Genomic DNA, 23,585 nt, shown 5'->3' on the forward strand with positions numbered 1-23,585 from the left:
TAGATCTGCTGTTTTTGGTGAAGATAATTTGGTGTAGAGGGAAAGGGGGGGGGGGGTCTGGTTTTGACCCCTGCAGGACTCCAGGCAATTAAGTATTAGTGGTTAACAATGTTTTAATGTTTTAACACAGCAACAGAACAATGTTTTTTTACATAGCGGGATCTTTCTTACAACATTTTTCTCTGTCTGGCTATCAAGAACAGTGGTATTATTCTACATTGAATATGAGATCAACCTGATTTTGATTGATTACAATTTACAATTTAGGCATTTAGCAGACACTCTTAAGTCTTAATCCAGAGCGATTTACAATAAACAGGTAATACATCAATCAACATCAATACATTAAATGCATAGAAATAGTAATCTAAGAAAAACATAGGTAGACCAAGCACCTATTCAGTAAAAACTTTATAAAATCAAAAAACATCTAAATTACATGTACTGTATGGTCATTGAGGGTAGGCAAGTACTACGGTAAGTGCTATGAGCTAAGGGCCGGTGCGGCGGTGCATACCGGTAGTCCACTTTTAGAGTTGAATTTATTTCGGTTCGGCTCTGTCTAAACTACAATATGACGTCATTCATAGGTTTGGGGGGTGGTACGGTCATTGATTAGGCTGTTTGGTGCCACCGAGATTTTGTGACTCCCCGAAACGAAATAAATTCGGTTCTAAAAGTGGAAAATAAATTCGGTTCTAAAAGTGGAGTATGCATTGGCTCTAAGGTGGAGTTTGAAGAGGTGAGTCTTCAGACCATGGCGGTAGCTATGGAGTGAGTCTGCGGTTCTAAGTGCAATGGGGAGTTTATTCCATAGTTTGAGAGCCAGGAGGGCAAAGAGTCTAGGACGAGTGGTTCATCATCCTGGGGTTTTTAGCGAGGGTTCTGTCAGCCTCGCTAAAAACCCCAGGACAATGATCCACACAATTGATCGATTGAATACTTTATTAGTCCGAAATGTAAACAGCCCAGAGGTACAGTAAGACATTTAGGCTAAAAGGATAACACAAAAAAGTCCTGGGGACTTTCCATTGTGGTCCTACCAGTACAGTTTTAGCTAGCATAATCACTTTTTTCAAACATTTTAAGCAAAGCAAATCAAGTAATAATTCAAGGAGGCAATGAGAAGTGACTAATGAAATGAAGTAAAACAAAAATGTAATTAACTTGAAAAGTTGAATACACTTCACAAACATGTTACATGACTTGGCAGCAGCCATAACAACCCTATCAAACCATTCCGTGTCACTAGTAGTCACAGACTTTCAGTTTAAAAATGGTCATGTCGATTTGATGAACTTTTGTCGCTATGATCTCATCTCATTCTGTTGGTGGTTATCAATGTGGTGAGACTAACTGTAAGTGGAGATAGTAGTTAACTCTGATCAGAATTGCCCTTCTGAAACAAATATCTTACTCTAATTGCACTCGTTAATTGAATTCAATATTTGTATACTGTATTCTTCAGTTTATTTCCCTTCAAATCTCCTCTAGATCAGAAAACCCAGGTGGATCAATAGTATGATTGGTGGACAGTGCTCTGCTGGTAACTGAGTGGGCAATGTGTTTGATGGGTCAGTGTTTGAGGCAGGGATGCAGAGACTGGGAGTACAGTGGAACACAGCACCTTAATCTGGATTAGCTGCAAAATTAGAAGCGCTCTTGCCGGTGTAGTAATCCCCCATTGAGAAAACCTCTGACCACTATGGCAATTTGCAGAGATTGAAGATAAAGTAAATTTACTCAAGTACTGACCACTTGAACCCCCATGTCCCCTATTCTGAGGAGAGTGTTCACTGGAACAAGCTCACAACATGTCGCAATGTGGTGCGTTGTGAGATTGTAGATCAGCTATTGCTGGCAAATAGTTTTGGTGTAGTGGGAAACAAGAGTAGACCAAGAACAGAGCCAATTTACTTAGGTCTGTTTTACTTTTAAGAATGACTTCACCCCCCCAAATGTCTTTTTCTTTTATCAGTTACTCACCCTGTAGACTGTGTAGAGCATTGAATACATGGAGAGTTTTTGTTAATTAATTCATTTTAGTTACATTCCTTCACTGTGTGAATAAAGAATCCAAAAACACTTTCCACTGGTGGGCGGTGAGGATATTGCATTGTGGTCCTCCAAATATTTGGAAAATATTTTATCTTTTCTTTAAAACCTTGAAAAAACACAATGGAATGATTGATCATTAAAATAAACATGCTCTGAAAATGTACCCACCCATCTCACGTGTTTAGTGGTCAGATGGGGTAGGCCACAAACATTTTCGAGATGTTTAGGGTTCTCAATACAGAAAAGGTAGGAAAACACAGGTGTTTTAAATAGCTAGAAAAGTACAGCAAAATTGCACATTTTGGATGTCTGAGCACAGGACTCTTGATACAAGACACTTGGATGTGAGAATTGGTGTTGGGATTTATAAACAGATGTTTGATATAGTTTTGCTGTTGTTAATCCTGGATCACTGTGTTCTTCAATTCATCAAGCATTTTCTTATTTTCTGGATTCTTCATTCACTGTAAAGGGATGAAACAACAATAAAAAATAATAAAAAATAAAACTCTCCATGAATTCCAAGGCTTCACAGCGTGGGCAATTGATAGAAAAAAGGGGGGTATTCCTTTAAGTAGCAACACTTACAGGGGTCATTTGTGAAATTAAACTACTGCATTCTTCAGTTTATTATCTGTCTGTCACTCAATGTTATATGAGTAAAAAAAACAAAAGGGATCTCAATTAAAACAAGCCATAGGCTTTTTGGGGTGTAGTTGACCTTGTACCAGTGAACTGTACTGTCATGAAACTCTACCTTTTCCTATGCAAACCTCTAATTAAGTCTTCAATCCATTGCCATGTTGGCTTGTGGTGGACATTTTTGTAAAAATCCCATTGCCATACAAAATGAGCGGACAATAACATGACCAATAACACATGAAGAGATAGCCCTGAGTGGTCCCTGTACACTTCTGACACGCACGTTTGCGTGTCAGATGTGGAGTATGTTTTGATACTCCACATCTAAGATTCAAATGTTTTTACTACACTCCATTAGCTTCTATTTGACAGCTTTCAGATTCAGATTATACATTAACTAATTGCAATCCAATAATGTGACATTTTGAATGATAACTTTTACTTAAAGTTGTACCATGTAACTTTTTTTATAAAACAAATCTTAAAATTGTCCTAACTGTTAAATCGCTAAAGTTTTAGAACACCCACTCTGTGAATTTCAGCCTGTAAAGCCTTCTCTATATATGTAAACTGCGATCCTTGCCGTGGACCGGATCTCGCGCCAAAATTGCGTCATCACACTACCGGCCAATCACAGCGAGGGTTATACAACTGCCGGCCAATCACAGCGCATCTTGAAGTGGGGTCGCTATGGCAGCCATATTTGTTGTCGCCCGTTTGTACCATCCCTTCTCTAGGTAATTTCGCCTACCAGGCAGGGTGAAGGAGTCCGTATCTCTGGAATTACTGAACGCACAGGAACAAGGGACCCCTCAAAAGATAGATCTCAGCGAGGTGGAGGCAGACGCGGGGGTCTGAAGGTACGAAAAACGGCCGAAAGACGCGGACGCGACCGCGGTTTGCTATAGGGCTAATGACCACTAGTTGGGCATCTTACACAGTATAGCTTTAAAGTTTAAACTGACTGACAGACACACTGACTGACTGCAGTGCACTGAAAAGATTGTCTGACTGTAACACTGACAGAGAGAGTTGGCAAAATAAAAGAGAAAGAGACATGTTGGACATGCTACACACACCATCCCCACTGCCCAGACATCATAGGATATTTCCCTACTAAACAAGCAGCATAGCAGCAAAACAAGTCAAATGTCTGCCACTCTGTCTCTGTGGGCAGACAGACCAATAGGTTACATAACCCAGGCAGCAGCAGTAGTAGGCTAGTAGCGGCAAATGCGTCCTTCCCGGGGCGACACGAGACAAGAGAACACCGCGGTCCAACCAAGACCTGTCTTCTAATCTGCCCTGGGCCTGAGCATTGACATTATTGACCAGTGGTGAAAAAAAGTACTGACATGTTTTACTTAGGTAAAAGTATCAATACTGCAATATGAAAATACTGTAGATTGGCTATTTCAAATGGCCAAAATTAACATATGGCTAAAGTGGTTAATTTATATGTTTAGAACTAATAGTAATAAAAATCTGCAAAGTAACTAACTATAATGTGTTCAAATAAATGTAGTGGAATAAAAGTAGGCCTACAATATTTATTGCCTCTTAAATCACAGTGAGAAGGTATTGGAAATTGGAAATACTCAAGTAAAGAATAAATACCTCAAAATAGTACTGTAGTAGGCCTACCTAAGTAAATCCACCTTAGTTACTTACTTTAAACCACTGCCATTGACAGAAAGAAAGACATGCTTCCCCATTCAGTGGTTTGGGGAAGTCAAAACAAAAAGTAAAACACGTAGGTTTACTACTAGGCTACTACTAGTAACCTGGAATACTTTAATTGTACTATGTTCCGGATGCTCAAATAAGGAGGGAAGCAGCAGAGTGCAGAGTGTCAGACAGAGTGACAGACAGAGAGAGAGAGAGAGAGAGAGAGAGAGAGAGAGAGAGAGAGAGAGAGAGAGAGTGCCTTACAGCAACCTGCAAGTTCGACCAAGTTGTCTAATAGATACATAACATAACAAATAACAAAAACACAGTTTTTCGTTAAAGTTTCAACTTGAGACACTCACCCTCAATGGTAGATCCGTCCAGTACGGTGCTAAACAGCTAAAGTAACTATAAAGGACAAATAAATAAAACAAAATACAAATAAATAAACTGCTACTACTCAAATGATCCGACGTAGCCTATCGCCATAGTGTTTGCTCGTTTCCGTGAACTATTATTATGGCCTTTTAACCACTGAGCTCCCCCAAGTGCCCCAACCAAACTGCAGTGCTTAGACATGGCTCTTTCTAATCTATCCAATGTCACAGATGGGATTCGGGGCCATGCGAATGCGAAGTGAACACGGCGGGGCGAGGAGAGGAGGAGGAGAGGAGAGCCGAGCCGGAGGAGAGGAGAGCCTACAGTCACACAGCAGAGCGGAGCAGGCAAGTAGAGATGGGACGTTCAAAAACGAATCGAGTCTTTTGAACGGCTCTTTGAAATGAACGATCGATGGGATCCGGTTCGCAGTAGGGAGCCGTTCGTTTTTCGGGGAGTAAATTCTTTACTTGCAGTCAGAGTATTTCTACATTGCAGATTTGCAGTGTGGATTCTTTTAGTTAAAAAAAACCCCCCGTAAAAGTATAAACACTGCTATGTAGAAATAGCCTACTCTAAGTATTGGTATCAAAATGTAAAGTAGTCTACTCATTATGCAATATGTCCCATTTCACAAGTTTTCCAAAAAATCATTGAAAATAGCAGAACTACAAGCTCTGACTGCAACGCGACACATTGTGACTGTGAGCTTGTAGATCGGCTATTTTCAAATGGCGGAAAATCCGGAAATGTATGGTATAGGCCTATGGCCGAAAGATTTAGGGTTGAAGTGATTTGTTTGTAATTATAATCAAAATATACAAAGTAACTATTAAATGAGCCAGTCTTTTGAACGGATCTTTGAAAGGAACGGATCCCAGAGATCCAGTTCACTTCAAAGAGACATAAATCCCATCTCGGCCTGTGCTGCTGCTACTGCTGGAAAGCGCAGGCGGTTCCGTTTTGATTGGCAGCCCGTGCGGTGACTCAGGCGCTGAGTCACCGAATCGTGTCCCCGCCCACACGGCGTCGTGTCCCGCCCACACAGGGCCTCGTGGCCAATGGAGCGGCTGTGTTGCGAGGAAGCGCAGCACGAGCGGCTTAAAGGAGTAGTTCACCCCCAAACTTTCTATTGATTGCTCACGCCATGGAGACTTGAGTTCAATCACATTTTTTTTGTATACGTCGCATTCCTAAGACAAAAATATATATTATATTATATTATATTATATTATATTATATTATATTATATTCACCTCCATTGATTCTGGATGGGGACCCAAATGCATGCCCCCGGATGGGGACCCAAATGCATTTGGGTCAAAATCAGTGGGGGTAAATTTTCTTGTTTAGGGTCAAGGGTACATTTACCCCCATTGATTCTGATGTAAGGACTGGAGTAAAACAGTAAAACAGACACATGATGGGATAGGAAAATACATTTCCATCTACCAATTAAACTGTTTCAGAATGAATGTAACCCTAATTTATATGTTCAAAGTTTTCTGGGATTTTATTTTATGTAGACATGTTGACTCTATAGCTGTTGCATGTGTGCATTTCTAGTGCTGCTTCTGCATAAGATATGTTTTAAAAGACAGACAGACAGACAGACAGACAGACAGACAGACAGACAGACAGACAGACAGATAGATAGATAGATAGATAGACTTGACAGGCCACTAATACGCACTAGATGGCGAAGTATTGATATAAGAAAGAACCTTATACTGAATGTCTGCTGCTCTCTGTTGTCTAAAATGTGAACAGCATAGCCTATGGTCCTTTGATCTTCAACCTGCTTTAGAATGGTGAAAACAACTGGTGTCATCTAACGTATTTCACAGGTTATGGGTTTGTTTCCATACACTATGGCTCAGTTTTAAATAGGGTTCTCAGAACTTAATTTGGGCCCTGCTGCTCACTGCTCAGGAGGTATAGTTCTTGAAATCCAGAACATAGAAATAGAAAAGGATTGTTGATCTAAAAGCTCACAGCATGTTATGATGTGCTGTGAGATGTTCTGGTCATAATAATGTCAATATGAAAACAATCAAGACATTAAAAACTGTAAAAAGGGTTCACAAGGTTATAGTTTACACACTTATTATTTTTGTTATTTATGATTCTGTAAATAACAGAAACCATTCCATCCAACCAATGTCCAAAATGGTAAGGAACCGTGTTGAACCACTCCCCACTCACTGTTGGGTCTGGAGAGTGTGACTGTGTAGACAACCACATGCCTCCTCCAGTGACATGAACCCATGAAGCATAGGAGCATAACAAAGGTTCACACTATATCTTCCTCAGTTCTCCTCCCTACTAAACTGAACTGACTTCCGACCCTCAAACAAACAGTGTCAATTGCTTTGGTTGGAGTGCACAGCCAAGCCCAGATACTGCTGGAGGGAACTGAACTCAGGTGTCTGTGTAGGTAGAGGTTTTACTTTTACCTCTACACCACTTGGTCGCCCAGTAGGCCTATAGGCCTATTTTTACAATTTAGCACAATAGCAGCGAAGCTAAACAAATGTTAAAATAGCAGATGAAATTAATGAGATTGCAACTACATGGTCTATTTCTTATCTAAAATGTATACTGTAGGTTGTTTCCAAAAGAGCTGCCAGAGATGACCATCAATTGTCTGTAGGCTACTTCTCCTCCCTGCCAGTGAGTTCTATTTAGCATTAGCCCAAAATGTCAACTATACTTGCTTTCTGTGTTTTAAAGGTGTGTGTGTGTGTGTGTGTGTGTGTGTGTGTGTGTGTGTGTGTGTGTGTGTGTGTGTGTGTGTGTTGTTAGGGTGACCAGATCCAAACTGTTCATTGGAGGGACAGTGTGGGACAATGTGGGACGGGTGGATAGGGGGTAAATAGCAACTTATTAACTTGCCTTATTAAAATGCCTTGATGTCATATTCGACCATAGCCTAATACTGCCTATCATTGTCTCCAGCCAGGAGAGAATGTTTTCGCCCCTGTCCATCCGTCCAATTAGTTTGATACCAGTTAGCTGGTACTGTGCACACACACTCACATTTATCACATGGTCCTGTTCTAGTGCCACCATGAGGCAGATGTTTGCAAAACACATTTCTTTACACTACTCCTACAGATTGTCCACAAATCAGACAAATCGGTAGACAGTATCTCTATAGTCATGTAATCAAAATGGATCTGTCCGATTTTCCATATTCCATCCTGATTGGCTACAATTGGCTTCCAAAGTTTGCAGGATTTTGAACAAAATGCCTCAATATACCATGAAATTTGCCACACATAAGCTTGTAATTAACTGTGTGTTCTAACTTGATTCTGTACACTACTCCGCTTTTGTTTACTTTAGATCAATGATGCTGCAGCGTTTGCTTTGATCATTGTCTCTCAACAAAATAAATGTGTCTGTGACCACCTGGCTTGTTCAATAAAAGCATCTACCCTATCATTTATTCATGTGCTGCTTGCTTGAGCAGTGCTGTGTCCAGTGTAGTCCAGTCTAGTTTGCTGTGTGCTCATGTTAAGAGCCTCAGCAGCAATTAGCACACCTCTACATTGGAGCCTGCTAGTCACATCACATGTGGGACAGCGTCTCAATTTGAGGAAAGGGGGACATCTGGTCACCCTAGTGTGTGTGTGTGTGTGTGTGTGTGTGTGTGTGTGTGTGTGTGTGTGTGTGTGTGTGTGTGTGTGCGTGCGTGCGTGCGTGCGTGCGTGCGTGTGTGTGTGTGTGTGTGTGTGTGTGTGTGTGTGTGTGTCTAGGTGCACATAAGAGGTGGTAACATTATGTGTCAGACAGTGAATCCTTCAAACATTGCATATTCCAGGTCTTCCAGGTCTACTCTTAGTCGTGTATTAAAAAATATCACACAAAGCAGCTTTAAACTTCCATGGGAGAACGGAAAACAAGTAGAAGTCTTAAATCCTCATGACATGAGTTGAAAAATACTGGTTTAGGTCATGGAGGTGTTTAGGCAACCCTCTTTGGTTTAAGCCTATGGAGCCTTGGTTTAGGCAAACCTCTTTGGTTTAGGTGTGACATCTATAAAACTGACTTCCTGTTGATCCTGTCCGCCTTCTAGTGTTCTTGATGTAGTTATAGTGCCCTCAAGTGGAATAGAGTGGCATTACTATAACATCCTAGCCCAGTCTGATGCTCCTCTTATCAAATATTCACCCTTATTCAATCAATCAATCAATCAATCAATCAATCAATCAGTTGGGCGGCTTTAGATAGTTCAGATAGGAAGATTACTGTATGACCACAGGGGATAGTGAAAAGCATACAATGGTTGCCCCACCCAGGAAAGGTAGCCTTTTGAAAGTCCATACATTTCACAAGAGTGTGACAGAATTGACAGAATAAACCTGGTAGCTTAATTGTGTTATGTGACACTACTGTAACAGCAGTCTAAAGTCCAACCCAGAAGAGATTCAGAAAATGGAAGTGGAAGCACAAATCCTTTCAGAAATACAGATTAACACAAAACACAGCACCTCTTGCACTCCTCTTGCAGTTCTGACGGTGCAACTAAACCAGTTCAAAGCATTCACCAACAAGTTTAAACAAATTATCTTTCAAAGGCTTGTCTTGTTCAGAACCCTAGATCAGTGGTATCCAATCACATGACATGGTCAGGTTGGTATTCATTTAAAATGATTTCTCACACAATCTTGCAGGAATTACCAGGAAAGGACACTCCATCTCAGGGGAAAACATTTACTTTTAAAACTTGCTTGTCCAATGTAGCTTAAAACCTGAGCTAGGTGGCTTTTGAGGAAGTGTTCAGGAATTGTCTCTTTGTAGTTAGTTTGTCTGGAGCTGTGATGGGTTTTTGTATTAATTTAAATCTGCTTTAGCAGTGTTTGCTTTTCATAATTGATGTTTTCATCTGCCTTGTATTGAAGTGAGATGTTTTTTTTCTGATATGGTAATGTTTGCCTTATCAGCACAAATGTGTATATTTCTTAATAAAAATAAATAAATGCCAGTTCATACACAGAACACAGACGTGTACAACGGGTATTCTGACAATGGGTAGTCAGCAGGTGGGTATTGCCTAACCGAGTGGGGCATTTCCAATTTTCATTCCCAAATTGCTTGGACCCCGAGTAGGCCGGTGGCCTTCAAGTAATAAACACATTTCCATTAACACAATAATGGGCATATTTACTTATGTTTATTAATCACAATTTATATATATAGACCAGAGAACTCTATTATTAATCCCTCTCTCTACGTTCAGAGGCTGGAGATTCACAGGATCTCCTGTGATATTCTGCTGGCTTGTTAAACTCAAAACAGGCTCAACTAGAAACCAGGCTGCTCATGTACTTTTCAGGGTGACACTACAGATTGAGGCTAACAGCAAAATGGGTGGTGTTGGCATGTTATAACAACTTGACCTTCTCATTCAGTGCAACACAACCACATGAGACTTCTGTTCTCCTTGTATGCTCATCCATATAGCAAACATTGAACTGGGAAAACAGTAGCGGAGAAACAGTCCCAGGATTCCTTTTAAGCTGAATTCAAACACCTTTATTATGAAAAAAAAGAGAGAACATAGTGTTTGCAAATATATATGCGCAATTCTGTACTGAGATTACACAAGCATACTGGCCAATTGTCATACAGACCCTACTGTAAGATACTGGCACAGTACATTTGCCATAAATGTAGAATAAATAAAAACTTTTTCTTTCACGTATCTCACCAAGAATTGCAGACTGGTCTTTCTGGTTTATAGGTCTGGTAGTACAATATTTATTCTTTCAGTTTAAATGTTACATGTTCCGCAACAAACTGACAGTTGTCTTCAGCCACACATTGAATGCAGAAATAAGACCAAGACCCCGATAATGAATTGAGATCACTACATAACAGACAAATCAGATTTTACATTTATATATTTATATATATATATACATAATGTATATGTACATATATATTCTTTCCACTATTTTAATGCTGGACAGTGACACACTGTTGTGCAGGAGTTGGCAAGAAAAGAAATACAAATAAAATAAAAATGGGACAGACCTAAACATGCTGATACAAACAGCAAAACTAACCCTTAAGGAACAGGGAAACAAAATCAAAATAAAAACCCAAATAAAAGTGGTACGTACATACAAACATAACAAATTCAGGTCATATATCAACCCTGCTGTAGGAATGCAGTGAAATAGACACATCTTCACACCACTCTCTCACTCTCACACACACACGCACGCACACAGTTGTCATTCACCTGCATACAGGACTGTTTAACAAGGGGAACCAATCTAAATCCACTGTCTCCGTCTTTTGGGGCGGGGCATAATGGTTCGAAACACTGCAAGACCTCCAGATAGATAGAGGGCGGAGTTAATGAATGAGGTGATCATATTTTTTGTGATCAATTACTTTACCAGGGAAATCTATTGTTTTGGTAGTGTGGCTACAGTATGTACAGTACAAATACAGGCAACTTCATTTTCTTGTTTTTCTTTTTTTCTTGTTTTACTAACACACTCACATACATACATGTTCAGTATCACTTTGTCCCCTCTCTTCGGTCTCTCTCTCCGCTGCAGTTGGGCCTTTGTTTGGGAGGGGTTGGAGATGAGAGTGCTTGAGGTGGAGAGGCTGATCGGTCCTCAAAAAGGGCTAAAGTTGATGAGCCTATGGGGAGGGGGCGGGTCTGAGTGTTCAGCAGCAACCTCCGGAAGAAGGCTTGACGGTGGTTCCAGGGGTGATCTTAACATTGGACTTCTCGTTGCCACCTGCCGTGGCCCCGGGGCCCATCCTCTTCTTGATCTCAGCAGCCATGGTCATGAAGGCCTGCTCCACATTGGTGGCATTCTTGGCACTGGTTTCCAAGAACGGGATGCCCAGGGAGTCTGCAAACTCCTGAGGAGAGGAAGGAAGAGGTAAAGTGAGTGGGTGTTCGTGTTGTCCAACTAAGACAAGAGTAAAGGAGAGAAGAGCCTGGGTTGGGTCAGACAACGCAGAATAAAGTTAAAGAACAAATTTGTTTTTTTTTACAAAAAGGGTTCATATTTTAGATAGTCATTAAAGAAAAGATGAGTGTTAAAATGTTTTTCTGTCGTTTTAGTGATTTTAACGATTTTGATTGGCATGCATGCCCCCCCATGACTCAATAAGCGCATTCCCAAGATGCATCACAATCCTTCATGGGCAGATGTGACTTATGGGGGCTGGTATAAATAGTAACAAAGAAATTGCCGGCTTATTGTGTCTAAAAAGACATATTTAGCCACTTGTACGCATGCCCCCACCCACTGAAATCAAAACACTAAAATCGCTAAAAGAATGAAAACATTTTAACACTCATCTTTTCTTTTCTCTAATTACAATCTAAAATATGAACCCTTGTTGTAAAAAAACAAAGGTGTGCTTTAAGCAGGGCTTAAGTGGGTGAAGTGTGCTAATTTATCTCTGAAAGAGTACAAATCGACCAGCACCAGACTGTACTGTGTATAGACACTAGACAGGGCACTTCTCTGGGCCAACCTGCTCAGGGCCTTTACCTTAGCTGTTGTGTAATCCACCACCTTCTTTGTTGTCAGGTCACATTTATTCCCCACCAACAGCTTGTTGACATTTTCACTGGCATAGCGGTCGATTTCTTGTAGCCACTGTTTGACATTGTTGAAAGACTCCTGAGTCAAAGTGGATGCAGAAACACACACAAAACATGTCATGTCTTAAAGAAGCATACTGGTTTAATCCACTGACATAAGCCATTATGATCTGAGTGGCTGTTCTAAAAATGTCTTCTGAAAAACAGATGTTGCTGGTGGTTCTATTTATTTTTTGGTCAAAATTACATTATAATTGCATTTGCATCCATTGAATAGAATGCATGTATTTAAAGCCTTCAGATGACCAAGCAATGTGATGTTGGTGGTGCTGTACTGACCTGGTCTGTGACATCGTACACTACGATGATACCGTGAGCGCCTCTGTAGTAGCTGGATGTGATCGTACGAAACCTCTCCTGACCCGCTGTGTCCCACTACCAACACACAAACATGAGAAACATTGTTTTTTTCAGATAGATGTTGTACTTTGAACGTGCAGCACAAAGCAGAGAGAAACACAAATCTAATCCACATTTTAATCATATTTCGACTGACTTTATTCTGGTTTATTCCAAGTGCAAAATAATAAAGCCTGGGTACTCAACATGACAGCTTTAATACCATTTTGGCAGTAGGTTACCGTTTGTAACGATAAGCTAATAAACATGTTATTATTGTCCACTCACAAAAACCTATCCATAAGCAAACTGCCACTGGAATAAAGCAAAGCCAAACACAAAAAGTCATAACAAGTGTGTGTGTGTGTGTGTGTGTGTGTGTACATAATACATAATCGTCTATTCGCGATTATTTTTCATATTCGCGATTATTTCTCAAGTTCGATTATTTTTCATATTCGCGATTATTGTCAATTATCCAATTTAATTAAAAAAGTAGTGGGTTTTGACAATAAAACCATTCTTAAACCTCATGTCAACACTTGCATTCTTGAATGCGCCTCCTCCTCTTTGTTGAACGCATGTGCGTCCCCGCTCCTCCTCAGTCAGTCAACAGCAACACAGCAAGCACTGCAGTCACACAGGCAGGCTGGCTGGCTAACTAAACATGCTTAAAAGGTTTGTTTCAACCGATCCGATCAATTAATTTTTCCAGACGCTCGGAACAGACACATGTACCATACACATCCTGGGACTATATTCCTTTTGATACATACAGAAAACGGCTTTCACTTTCGTTTCAACACAGAGGACTGGAGTCAATGCCTTTACTGCAATTTAGCTTAGCGCTACAACTCTGCTGTGGAGGGGATGATGATGATGATCACACACAGATGGCGACTAGAGTATAGATGTTGGATTGTGATAAACATTATCGGCTATTGTCGCTATTTTCAGTTGTCAGCTATTTTTGCAGTTGTCGGCTATTTTCACAATGCAACGCATTATGAGCTTGTAGATCGTCTATTTTCGCATCGCGATGCAACACGACGTGAGCTTGTAGATCGGCTATATTTCAAATAGCCACAGTATAAAATAGGGCTAAAGTTTGCAAGTAAATGTACTTAATAGTTACTTTACACCACTGAACTGATGTTCAAAAAGCAATTAAATTGCTCTTCTTCATTAAGGTGTACAGTATGAGTATTATCAAAGCTCATAGCCTACTATCATAGTGGCATAAAAAAAAGACGATATATTCATCAATCGCGATTATTTTGTATGACGATTAATCGTCTGCAGAAATTCCTAATCGCGACAGCCCTATGCGTGTGTGTGTGTGTGTGTTTACTTACGATCTGAAGTTTGATGGTCTTTCCATCTAATTCTATGGTTCGTATTTTGAAGTCCACACCGATAGTGCTAATGTAGCTTTCTGTGTACGTGTCATCCTGGGGGAGGGAGAGGGGACAGGAAGAGAAAACCAGAGAGTAAAAGATTGCTCAGACATCCTACAAATACTTCCTGCTTGCCTTTACTTCCTTTGAGGGCAACAGCTCATCAGTGACAATGGTCAATCTTATCTTTCATGAAATCTCTAAGCAGGCCACTCAATGACCAATAACTAGAGGGCTCATTGGTTTAAGAAATGAACTAGATGATAGTAAGTAGTCTACAGTGCCACGCAAAAGTATTCACCCCTTTACTTTTTTGACACTGTTATGTTACAGCCTTATTCAAAATGACATTAAATTATTTTTTTTGTCAAAATTCTCTACACTATTCCCCATGACAAAATAAAAACTTTTTTTTAGATGTTTTTGCAAATGTATTAACAAAAGGAAAAAATAAAAAATCACATAAGCATAAGTATTCACACCCTTTGCCATGACACTCAAAATTGAGCTGAGGTGCATCCTGTTCCAAATGATCATCCTTGAGATGTTTCTATAACTTTACAGTCAGCCTATGGTAAATGTAATTGATTTGAGTTCATTTAGAAACGCACACACGTCTCTATAAGGTCCTACAGTTAACATGTCGGAGCACAAACCAAGCCGTGGCATGAAGTCAAAGGAAATGTCTGTAGACCTCTGAGACAGGATTGTATTGGGGCACAGATCTGGGGAAAGTTACCAAAAACCTTCCGCAGCATTGAAGGTCCCAAAAAACACAGTGGTCTCCATCATTCATGAAAGTTGAAAGTTGAAAGTTTGTTTTATTTGACAGGGACCGTGCTCATTAATGGACATGTCAGTTTTCACTTCAATGTAAATGAGCCAGAGTTAGCCAGCCGTAGGCTAATTTTCATCTGTGGTCCCTGGACCCCCCTTGGTGGTGATCAACCCCCCAATCCAACCCTTGATGCTGAGTGCCAAGCAGGGAGGCATTGGGTCCCATTTTTATAGTCTTTGGTATGACCCGGCCGGGGAATTGAACCCCCGACCTCCCAGTCTCAGGGCGGACAATCTAACCACAAGGCCACTGAGCTGATTGGAACAACCAGGACTCATCCTAGAGCTGGTCACCTGGTCAAACTGAGCAATTGGGGGAGATGGGTCTTGGTCAGGGAGGTGACCAAAGACCCAATGGTCACTCTGACAGTGCTCCAGTGTTCCTCTGAGGAGATGGTAGAACCTTCCAGAAGGACAACCATCTCTGCTGCACAAGACCAATCAGGCCTTCATGGTAGAGTAGCCAGATGGAAGCCAGTCTTCAGTAAAGGCACATGACAGCCTATTTGGAGTTTGCAAAAAGGAACCTAGAAAATTATCTGGTCTGTTGAAACGAAGATTGAACTTTTTGACCTGAAATCCAGGTGTATCATCAAATGGGCAACACCATCCAAACAGGAAAGCATTGTGGTCGCAGCATCATGCTATGGGAATATTCTTCAGTAGCAGGAACTGTGGGACTAGTCAGGATCAATTGAAAAGTTGATGCAGCAAATTACAGAGAGATTCATGATGAAAACCTGATCCAGAGCGCTCAGTTTGTGAATGTCCTGCCTGGAGTGGCCCACCCAGACCCCCATCTCTGGAGAAATATGAAAATGGCTGTGCACAGAAGCAACCTGGTGCAGCTTGAGAGGATCTGAAAAGAAGAATGCGAGAAACTGCCACAAAATAGGTTTGCCAAGTTGTAGCATCATAGTCAAGAAGAATTGAGGCTCTAATTGCTGCCAGAGGTGCTTCAATAAAGTATTAAGTAAAGGGTGTGAATACTTATGCACGTGTGATTTTGTACTTTTTAACACATTTGCAAACCTTTCTAAAAGACCTTTTTCGTTTTGTCATTAAGCAACATTGTGTGTAGAATTCTGAGCAAAAAGGTAATTTACAATTTTCTTGAATATGCCTGTAACATAACAAAATGTGAAAAAAGTGAAGGGGGGTGAATACTTTTGCAAGGCACTGTACATAGTAAGGCTGGGCGATATTAGGAAAACCTGCGATATTCGATAACGTTGTTGAATACCTCGATAAAGATATTACTAAAAACCATTGCATTATATCGTTTTTAGTGTTTTTCTACTTTAGGTACACTGCCTGCCTAACCCTGATAATGAATAGCATATCCATGCATGCACACTGCACAGTACACAGTACACAAAGAACGGTTAGGTAGGTTTTACTGAAATAACCACACCTTGTTACAGACTTTTTTACATGTGCTACGTGCTTGCATAATGTGTCTGTTAATTAATTTTACACATACACCAATACCTCATTTCAAGCAGTCTTCATTGATATGAATACCTTGCATGTTGATACCTCGATATCGATAATTTTTCGATATATTGCCCAGCCTTAGTACATAGCACATTCTGCTGTGTTATAGCCAGACTTACTGCAAATCGGAGTAGAAGGCAAGATTTTCCAACGCCAGAGTCACCAATGAGGAGCAGCTTGAATAAATAGTCACTGTAGAGAGAGAGAGGGAGAATCAGACCATTAAACTATGGTTGGTTAAAATTATTTTTACAAATTATGACAAAAGTATAAGATTTCAATCATTTGGATTCTGTATCTTAGCATATTTGTTGTGGTGGTTGTCTTGCATAGCAGGGAGGAATGTGTTTCTCTGTGTGAGTTCATTCATATCAGTGTTGTTTAAACTCATGGAAGTGCTGTCGGCCAAAGTCACATCAGGAGAGGGTTCATCCTGCACTTTAGGTCCCAAGTATCTGCCATGACACTTAAACGTTCTATTCTTGTGTCAGTTTGTATGGCATAGATGCCTAGCAGTTAGAAAACATGTCCAATCAATATATCCCTGACCACAATACACTGACTGAAGCCCTTGTTCAGTTGTCAAGTCTCTCTGGGTTAGGGTTAGAACGGCAGCTAAAAGGTGATTCACCTGCCATTGAGAAGCCCCCCCTCAACCCTCTTTTGCTCTATATAATATATGAGACATTTCAAAAGTATTTTCAAAGCAGTAGTTAGGTACCCACAAAGCAAACATTTGTTGTAATGCTTACTTGTGTTCTTAACAATGCTGATAATATAAGACACACAAGAATGTACAGTATAAGAAATGAGAACATAATCATACAAGCACAGCTGATTCCTTCCTTAGTTTAAGATATCAGCTAGCTGCCTGAAAACATTCATCATAGTCTGACTTGGATATGGTGAGGAGGAGTATATATCTGACCAACAACCGCAACTTTCAGGACATTGAGAATGCTGTGCTGAGCTCAGCAACATTTCCACAAGGAAGTGCAGGTCAGTGGCGGGGAGCCAGGAGGAGCTCATGTGATTAGTTGTATGAAACTAACAGAAGTAGGAGGAATAGGCGAAAAGATTAGGGGGGAAAAATGTAAGGGTCCTGAATAAAATGAAATATTTCCTTCCACATGCAACTGCTATGGTGGGTGAGTGGTTAGTGTTGCATTGCTTCAAGAAGATCATGGGTTCGATGGGTTCTGTGTGGAGTATGCATGTTCTGTCCATACATGTTTATCAAAACACAATATGACATACAGTTATATGCTCCTGCAACTGGTCCCTGGCTGGTTGCCAGGGAATGGCTGCCCACTGCTCCTTATGGTTAGGATTAGGATGTACAACACTGTAATTTTTAAGCCATACATTCTGCACAGCACCAGAATACTTGTTTTGGAAGATAAGCACCCCTTTCGAATGATATCAACGACGAAGATCTGCTATTTTTTTGGCAAAGACATTTGATAGAGAGTGAAAAAAGACTGTATCAAGTACGTATATTATAAGTACATTTTACAGATTATAGAGGGTTTAAGTGGTACCGGATATGCAGCTCCGCAAATAAAAGGTGAACTGATCCCTGTGCATGACGGAGGACAAAATCACGCTAAATTACATCTCCACACTCACTTATTGTGAGTGTTTTTTATCACAATAAACGATTCCTAGGTGGCCTCTCTACCCATTCAGCCATGGCCAATCCGAGGTATGATTTACAGAGGTCCTATCAGCCTGATGTATGTTTTATGAGCTGGTCGAGTTGTCATTGTTGATTGAGTCCGCTTTCTGGAACTCATTTTAAGATCTGGTTAAAATATATGAGTATGTTGCTCAAACTACACACAGTACACACACAGATACATGTGATGCACAGTACATGTTATACACACAGTCAAAATGTGGAGGACAGGAAAAGTTGTGGAACTGTGGGCTGCCTGAAATATGAGCTCAAACTTGCCTTATATGCTGCCGTGCCTAGTGCCTGCTACTAACCTGCACATTAAGAACCATAGCAGCATTCTGGCATGTTTACCCCATTGACATGAACTCACACAGTATTGTGTAGTATTGACATTACTGCATTCTACATTCTAACGGCACATTCCAAAGCAAGGCTCACAAACCAAGGCTCAACCGGTTTAACCAACAGACCAACACTTTTTGGGTACAGTAGTGTGTACCCTACATTGCAATTCCAGTCCACCTACAGTTCCGCTTGGATGAATATGAGTGACATGCGAATGCTCCCACGAGTACTACGAGTAATCCAGGAAGTCCTAACCCGAGTTTTCCTTGAGGAATTATCCCAAGTTCCCAACCTCACTGTTCTTTTAACATTTAGTCAAGCGTAATAAACATTAAACCAAGTTAAGACAAAAGATGAGTGCAGTCCCCTGACTTTTGTCAGAAATATTAGGCTGCAGGAAGGAGAGACTGATCATTTGAGAGGGGGCGCAACAGTCTATAAACACAACACAAGATATCGGTCTAAAGACCTGAACGTGGCCAGCGTGCTCTGTCTTCTGGTCTGTGGAATGTAAAATAAGAGCACCGTTTACCTATAACGTGCTGTACTGTTGCTACACTGTCTGTTGCTACACTTAAAAATATAAAATAAGTGTGAAACCATAACATATTCAATCATAGCTATCTAGGGATTTGGAGGTATCGAGGTATGACATTTTATCGCACAGCCCCAGAAAGTAAAGAAATAAGTGTTAAATTGAGCGGTAATTAAAATATCTTACCTATCATCTAATAATGGACTATTTACTTTTCAGGCAAGTGGGCATGACCGGCAAGTGGGCATGACCTTTGGGCAAGTAGAACATGACCTGTACTTGCCCGACAAGCAAGTGCCTCTGAGGCCTTAGTGTCAACCCCTGCATCAGTTACACTGATATGGTAGGATTGGGCAACAGTGACAAATAAGTTCCTCACAAAAAAAAAATCTAAATACTGTATATGAAATGCAATCAGAACCAATTACATTTCTGGCATTTTCCACATATCACTAACTAACATGTACAATCTCTGCAACAAATAAATAGTTATTTAGATCTCAAGCCCTTTCAGATTTAGATTGTTTATTTCAATCCTGTATCACGGTACAGTATCACGAAACATTACACACTGTAATCCAACATTTATTTCTGGTTGATTGAAAAGTCAAAGGCTGATGCTTAAAGCTCATTTGTGCCTTTATACCGTTTATATCAGTTAAAATCCCAAAATAATAGTTTATGTCTATCAAGGCAAAAGAAACTGAACTGAATTGGTCCTGTGTCCATCACTACTCAAATTTCGGGAACAACAAAATGGTATGGACAGAGGAAAAAGCGTCATTGTGCACCTCTAGCATCAAGTGTTAGCTGAGCCTGGGTTGTTTCCTGCCTCCCAGAATTCACAATCTTCCCCCCTTTCCCATTGTAATAAAATCCAGTCATGCCCTCTTCGTTAAGCCTTGGACAATGGCCATCCCTGTGCAAGCCAGTCTGGCTACACATTGCTCAGGAGGATTCTGAGAAGTAGTAAAGTACCGAAGTAGGAAAAGAGAAGAGGAGCTCCCAATGCTTACTACCATTCCCCAAACACAGCTTTGTCTTTCTATCCATCCACTATGCTGCTATGGTATTCCGATTAAATTAGGAATTATAAAAGGAATTATGAATATGCCATTGAGATCTTTTAAGTAGTTGCCTGCTAAATGCCTACATTGTAAATTGTAACGCATGTAAATAAGACAATTCATCAGTCAAGGAGACAGATGATGTCTTGGCCCCAAACAGAGCACGGAGCAGAGTCTGGGTGTACTGTAGGGTTACATGTCTCCATTCCGACATGTCTCCTTTCCGACACTAACCCTATCTCTTACCCTAACCCTAAACATAACCTCTATGGAAGTGTCGCCACTACGACAATAAGAAGTCAATGTCGGAGTGGCGACATGTCGGAATGGAGAGAGCCCCCCGTACTGGAGACCTGGTCTAAATTTATTGTAATGTATGGTTTCTTTGTCTAGCCTGGTGTCTTGTTTATACAGTACTTGTAGAATTCTTCTTCAGGTATTCATATTGTTTTTGATCAATGTTTTGTATATGCACACCCACCCCCACACACACACACACCAGTATTTCTCAGGTACCAAATCCCTACCCGGCTACCCCGGCCCCTAGTGTGGAAGCACTACACTTTTTCCCTGACATACAGAAGGACAATTTTGGCGCCGTGGGTGCGTGAACTCAAGCGCAATTAAACACATACACATCACGCAATGCAACACAATTTGCACATACATCTGAAAGGACCGCAAGGGTAATACGATACTGGCTTTTCTGCGTCTCTCTTTTTGATAATGGTGGCATGTGACAATGTATGTAATTTTACATGTTTTATTATCAATAAAGAGGTCAAAGTCTCTGACCTCCAATTGCCTGTGAGGTTACAGCTATAGTAGCCATAAATTATAACTACCAGGAGATGTCGCTAATATTCGGATGTTATGTCTCTCCTGGAGTTATAAGGCAGAGTCATATGGCTCTCGCTGGTTGAGCCCCAACGTCCACATTCGGCTCAAATCATGTACAAATCAATAAGTTGCTCACCGCATCGTCGAAACAGCTTTATATCTACCGGTGAGCCCACTCGTTGGCATGTGTTAGTCCATATATTTCTAATAAATTAATGTTTACTCAAACTTCTCCGAGACTCGCGTTTCCTCGTCCGCCTTCAGAATGCTTCAGAACTACAGAACGTTGGAATACTTCCGCATACAAAAACGTCATGTCCTAGTATGAGCGAATCGCAACGGCGATCAACGTCATGTGATATGTTCGGCCATTTTTACCCAAGCAGTTCAAAAACAAGGAAAGCGATGAGACTCTGAGAAGTTTGAGTAAACATTAATTCATTAGAAACATATGGACTAACACATGCCAACGAGTGGGCTCACCGGTAGTTATAAAGCTGTTTCGACGATGCGGTGAGCAACGTATTGATTTGTACATCTTTTGAGCCGAATGTGGACGTTGGGGCTCAACCAGCGAGAGCCATATGACTCTGCCTTATAACTCCAGGAGAGACATAACGTCCGAATATTAGCAACATCTCCTGGTAGTTATAATTTATGGCTACAGCTATAGTTTAAGTAGTAGAGACTGGACAGTGGACATGTGAGTGTTATAGCTGAATTATAAATTCAGCATAGTGTTTTTAGAAACAGTGGCTTGAGAAAGAGTTGTGAGATGTTCCAACTTAAGAGTCACAATCCAAGAGCAACTTAAGCCCTCTATACTTATTATACTACTTACACTTTTGTCCCTAGACACCAAACGCTTTGCATGTTGTTAGATTATAGATTGTCCATTTATGCCAAATGTTCCCCCCCAGAATAGGGATACTAGGGTTCAAGTGGTTGAAAGAGATATAGAGCATAACACATCCTGGGTTCTGAATGTATGTCATTAGTAAAAAAAAAATGTACAAATGTAATAAATGTATTGTTATTTTAATGGTGATCAGAAAGTTATTTGAATGGCTATGCAACAGGTGCAAACCTAATCCACACAATTCCACCTGAGACATATTCTACCTGGGAGAAATTCGACCCAACTTAATTTGTGAATGGAGACAGTAAAGAGAAAGGGAGCCTTGGCAACAGCTAATGAGTTACTCAACATCACTGTGGTGAAACAGCAGGCTTGTCATATGGCATGTGACCAACACATGACTAAGACATCTAGTAGAGATGGGGGTGGTTTGTTCAACAAGTTACTATTCTATTTGACTCTAAAGTTAATAGGAACTTAAATAAAATGTACAGAACCAGTCTACATGGATGTAAACAAATCAACAACATAATACATTCGTTTTTGTCCACTTAACACTGGTGGTTGCTAGTGTGCTGTAAATGGAACCCACTCTCTACTATGGCAAACAGCAACAGGTTCCAGGGAGTAGTGATCTAATTATTTAGCAAAAACATTGCAATACCAAGTAGGTCATCACCAGCTATGTTGTCTAGCTATTATAGTTACACCTTTTTCGAGGAACTAAACCAAAGAAAGGATCCAAGATGAAACCGAATGCCTCTACTGCCTGTCTTAATGTCAAGTCAGCAAAAGAAAACCAAGCAACATTAAACTACAAGAGATTGATAATTACACCTATGGCTCAAACATTGACAATTGACAAGTCAACATTAAATCGAGATTCACGCCACGGTCACATTTGAAGTGTAATGAGAAACACTTCCATGTCATGTTGCATCAAAACGAAAAGAGTGGTTAAAGTCAAAGACAAGAGACACTGTCAGTGACCCACTAACAGCTGGCTATAAACAGTGTAGACACTCAGGCTATCACTGGTTAACTAAGCTCAACTTTAAGCACCTTTGAAGTGCACTTAAATCGTGATGAAATGTGAGGAATGTGTGTGGTGGCACTGGCTAGATTAGAGTAGCACCGGCAGACAGAAGGCTAACGTCAGCTGACATTACCTCCTGTTAGCTCCACGGCTAGCGTGAAGTGAGTCAGCTAAAGCTAATTTGATAGCAAACAAAGCTAACTAGCGGTTAGCCAGCTAGCAGCAGTTATCAGACATGGACAACATGATGATGATGATGATGATGATGTGGAGGTATTAATGATAGCGGTTATACTTACTATTCGGGATTCATCTTCGCCTCGTCGTACAGTCAGATCCCGGCCTCGTAAAAATGTCAAGTCCTTTTAAATGTCTTCCCCCTGGCTTCAAATAATAAAACACGGTCCCCAAAGAAGAACCAGGGCTAGCCCACCTACCTACCAGCTTCTTCTCAGTTAAAAAACCCAAAATGGCTGCAACTCCAACCAGGAAATAGCTAACATTAGCTATAGCTGGCTACTAGCCCGACTGAGAAACAAAACAAGGGGGGTGGAAGTGGAACGCGTCGAGGTTGACAGCTATTATATCGGTAGCCAAACGTCCGTATCTACCGATGCCGTGCGTTGTGACCCACGTTGGATATCGTTAAGGACTAATGGGGGGGTAGATCACTGTCTTGTCTGTGTCTGCAATAGTGTGTGAGACAGTGCAAGCCGCTGTCAAGCCCAGGGAAGGAATAGGATGACGTCATTTAGTGA

At 40.7% G+C, this 23,585-nt stretch overlaps 1 protein-coding gene across 1 annotated transcript; it reads right to left on the minus strand.

Moving 5' to 3' along the window:
• Nucleotides 1-10,423: 10,423 nt before the first annotated feature.
• LOC308297639 (ras-related protein ORAB-1-like) lies at nt 10,424-23,550 on the minus strand. Its single transcript, XM_080741153.1, has 6 exons — nt 23,127-23,550; nt 16,584-16,656; nt 14,089-14,184; nt 12,674-12,769; nt 12,282-12,413; nt 10,424-11,640 (listed from the first exon to the last, which is right to left on the minus strand). The coding sequence occupies exons 1-6, from the start codon at nt 23,138-23,140 to the stop codon at nt 11,440-11,442; spliced, it is 612 nt and encodes a 203-aa protein (XP_080597279.1). The 5' UTR covers nt 23,141-23,550; the 3' UTR covers nt 10,424-11,439.
• Nucleotides 23,551-23,585: the final 35 nt, after the last annotated feature.

The sequence above is a fragment of the Nannobrachium achirus genome (assembly GCF_963921795.1).
Source record: "Nannobrachium achirus genome assembly, chromosome: 13".
Taxonomy (NCBI): Eukaryota; Metazoa; Chordata; class Actinopteri; order Myctophiformes; family Myctophidae; genus Nannobrachium; species Nannobrachium achirus.